General features: G+C 39.0%; 1 protein-coding gene across 1 annotated transcript; it reads left to right on the forward strand.

Moving 5' to 3' along the window:
* The first annotated feature begins 650 nt into the window (after positions 1 to 650).
* LOC143925320 (olfactory receptor 5AR1-like) lies at positions 651 to 1,697 on the forward strand. The gene has a single exon (XM_077449900.1). It carries the CDS (start codon positions 668 to 670, stop codon positions 1,631 to 1,633), a length of 966 nt encoding a protein of 321 aa, XP_077306026.1. The 5' UTR covers positions 651 to 667; the 3' UTR covers positions 1,634 to 1,697.
* The last annotated feature ends 1,173 nt before the right edge of the window (positions 1,698 to 2,870 follow it).

Consider the following 2,870-nt stretch of genomic DNA (forward strand, 5'->3'; position numbering starts at 1 on the left):
CCCATAAGTTGCAGGAAAAAAAGGTTAATTTTATACAATTTATTGCCACACAGTTATAAAAACAAACAAAAATATCGTGCTTGGGGCAAACCTGAGAGCTGCAACTAAAAACCATCTAATATCAAAATATGGATCAAATCAGAAAAAAATTATACATAAAGTTGTGCTAAATATACGTAAAAGTTGAAGTGAAAAACGCAATATAAATCACATAAAAAATACAAATCAATCAAAAAAACATCCTGTGTGAAGTTCAATCAAGAAAAAAAAGGAGTCTTTGTAATCAGGAAATCTTAGTTCCAAAAAGAAGCCAACGAACAGGAAAATCAATCCTTTTTACGAATTCAGTGAAATCTTCCTGACTTTGCCACTATCGCATCCAGATCTGAAAAAGGTTTGACTCTTACCGCAATGGGTGGACTCCAAACCAGCGGAGTCATTAGCGCGAGCAGACAGCCCTCTGCAGGGTTCTTTTGTGTGTATTCCGTTCCGGTGTTAGGGCATGAATAGATGCGGATCATTCGAAGGTAACCAGCCTATACAGAAGAGTTCCGGAAACCGTCGTACGTCCTGCTTCTCCTCTCGGTCACCATAGAGAAAGGAAAAAAGGCCGTCACAGTTTCCTTTTTTAAAAAAAATAATAAATACATATTAGTAAAATATTATAATGGGAAATCAGACCATAATAAATGAATTCATCCTCTCCGGATTGTCTGATATTCCGGCTCTTCAGCTCCCTCTCTTTCTCTTCTTCCTTCTCATCTACCTTCTGACATTACTCTGGAATTTGCTGATCATTGTCCTCATAGTCACCGACTCTCACCTCCATGTCCCTATGTATTTCTTCCTTGGGAACCTGGCCGGTTTGGACCTCTGTTGTTCTTCAGTCACCGTCCCACGAATGTTATTTGACCTTCACACCAAGACTAGAAAGATTTCCATAACAGCTTGTATAACCCAAGTCTTCTTCTTTATGTTCTTCATCGATACTGAGATTTTTCTGTTGACTGCCATGTCCTTTGATCGATATACTGCTGTTTGTCACCCGTTACATTACACACAGATCATGAGTTCAAAAGTATGTGTTCAGTTGGTCTCCATTGTATGGTTCTTTGCTTTGACTAATACTTTAGTTCACACACTTTGTGGATTCAATTTAACATTTTGCGGATCAGATATTATAGAAAACTTCTTCTGTGAACTTCCCCAGTTGTTTCAAATCTCCTGCAGTGACACCTTCATCAACATTGTACTCATCTTTGCCCTTGGTGCCATCCTTGGAGGTGGCTCTTTGATACTGACCATCCTTTCTTATGTCTATATATTCAGAACTGTCCTGAAAATACAAATGAAAGAAAAAATGAGTAAAGTTTTCTCTACGTGTACATCTCACCTGACAGGGGTCTTTTTATTTTATTGCTCCATAATGTTTAATTATTTTCGGCCAAGCCCCAACCAACATTTTGCTGGTGACAAAGTGTTGACCGTCTTCTACACAACGATTGTTCCTCTCCTCAACCCTCTGATTTACAGCCTGAGGAACCAGGACTTGAGAGCAGCAATTCACAATGGTTTTAGAAGGATTGTCTCCACCGTAATAGAAAGTTTATCTACATTAAATACTCATTTGTAGAAATTATCTAGACACAGAAGTACTGTATCTTCATATTTTCCAAAATTGAGTAGCAGATGCATTAGTAAATTCCCTATCTATTTCCCCATTAGAAAATATCTAAAATCCCTTTCAGAATTTGAACCATGTATCTGACAATTCAGATTTTCTTGTATTGTTAATTATATTTGGTTGTGTTTTAATATCAAATGGTTCGAAGTCTCATTCTTTTACCTCAAAACATGTGAGGAACACATCAGCCAACCTCACACTTTGTCACATATTACAAAAATACGTTTCTATAATTTCTTTGCTGAAGTATCAGGACAGCCACCCGCTGATTTAAACACATTTTTATTATTTCTTAGCCCCTGTACACACGGTCGGAGATTTCGACAACCAAATCCGTCGGATTTTGCCTGTCGGATCTTGTCCGAAACTGTTGCATACACACGGTCGGACTAAGTTGTCCAAAAATCCGATCTTTCAGAACGTGATGACGTAATTTCGTTACGACGGGACTACATTCAGGCTAGTAGCCAATAGCTTTGAAGGAATGTAGGAATTTGATCTGAGCATGCGGCACTTGGTCTGATCAAAATTCTCTACACATGATCGGAGTATGTCCGATCGAACCAGTTGGTCTGGAAATATTTCCAACAAGTTGGAAATTTGGTTCGGACGGATATTCCGACGGAAACATTCCGATGCATACCACACACAGTCGGATTATCCGACAACAGGACACATTCCGACGGATTCTCAGATCGTGTGTACAAGGCTTTAGATACATTTATGGAATGAAGACCTAACAAATGTCCTCTGAATACTTTTTTCTTTACGTTTTACTCTGAAATTTTAAAGAAATAAAATGCCACCCTACCATACCAAAAAAAAAAAAAGATATACATTGTAAATATCCATTTGCTACATACAGTGGAACCTTGGATTAGGAGCATAGTTCATTCCAGGAGAATGCTTGTAATTCACTCGCATATCAAAGCGAGTTTCCCCATAGAAGTCAATGGAAACGAAGGTAATTTGCATTGAATCTATTACATGCAATACTGCATGTAGCCAGAGGTGTGTGAGGGGGGGGGCACCGGACAGCCTCGGAAATACTCGGGGACAGCTCAGCTGGGAAAGCCTCAGAAAAGCTTGGAAACACTCGGTAAAGGAGTATTTCCAAGTGTTTCCGAGAATTTCCGAGTGATTCCGAGTATTTCCGAATGGCTCCAAACCATTCCAAGTGTCATCG

Source organism: Lithobates pipiens, unplaced genomic scaffold (genome assembly GCF_037356315.1).
Source record: "Lithobates pipiens isolate NorthernLeopardFrog02 unplaced genomic scaffold, aLitPip1_a1.2 Scaffold_22, whole genome shotgun sequence".
Lineage (NCBI taxonomy): Eukaryota > Metazoa > Chordata > Amphibia > Anura > Ranidae > Lithobates > Lithobates pipiens.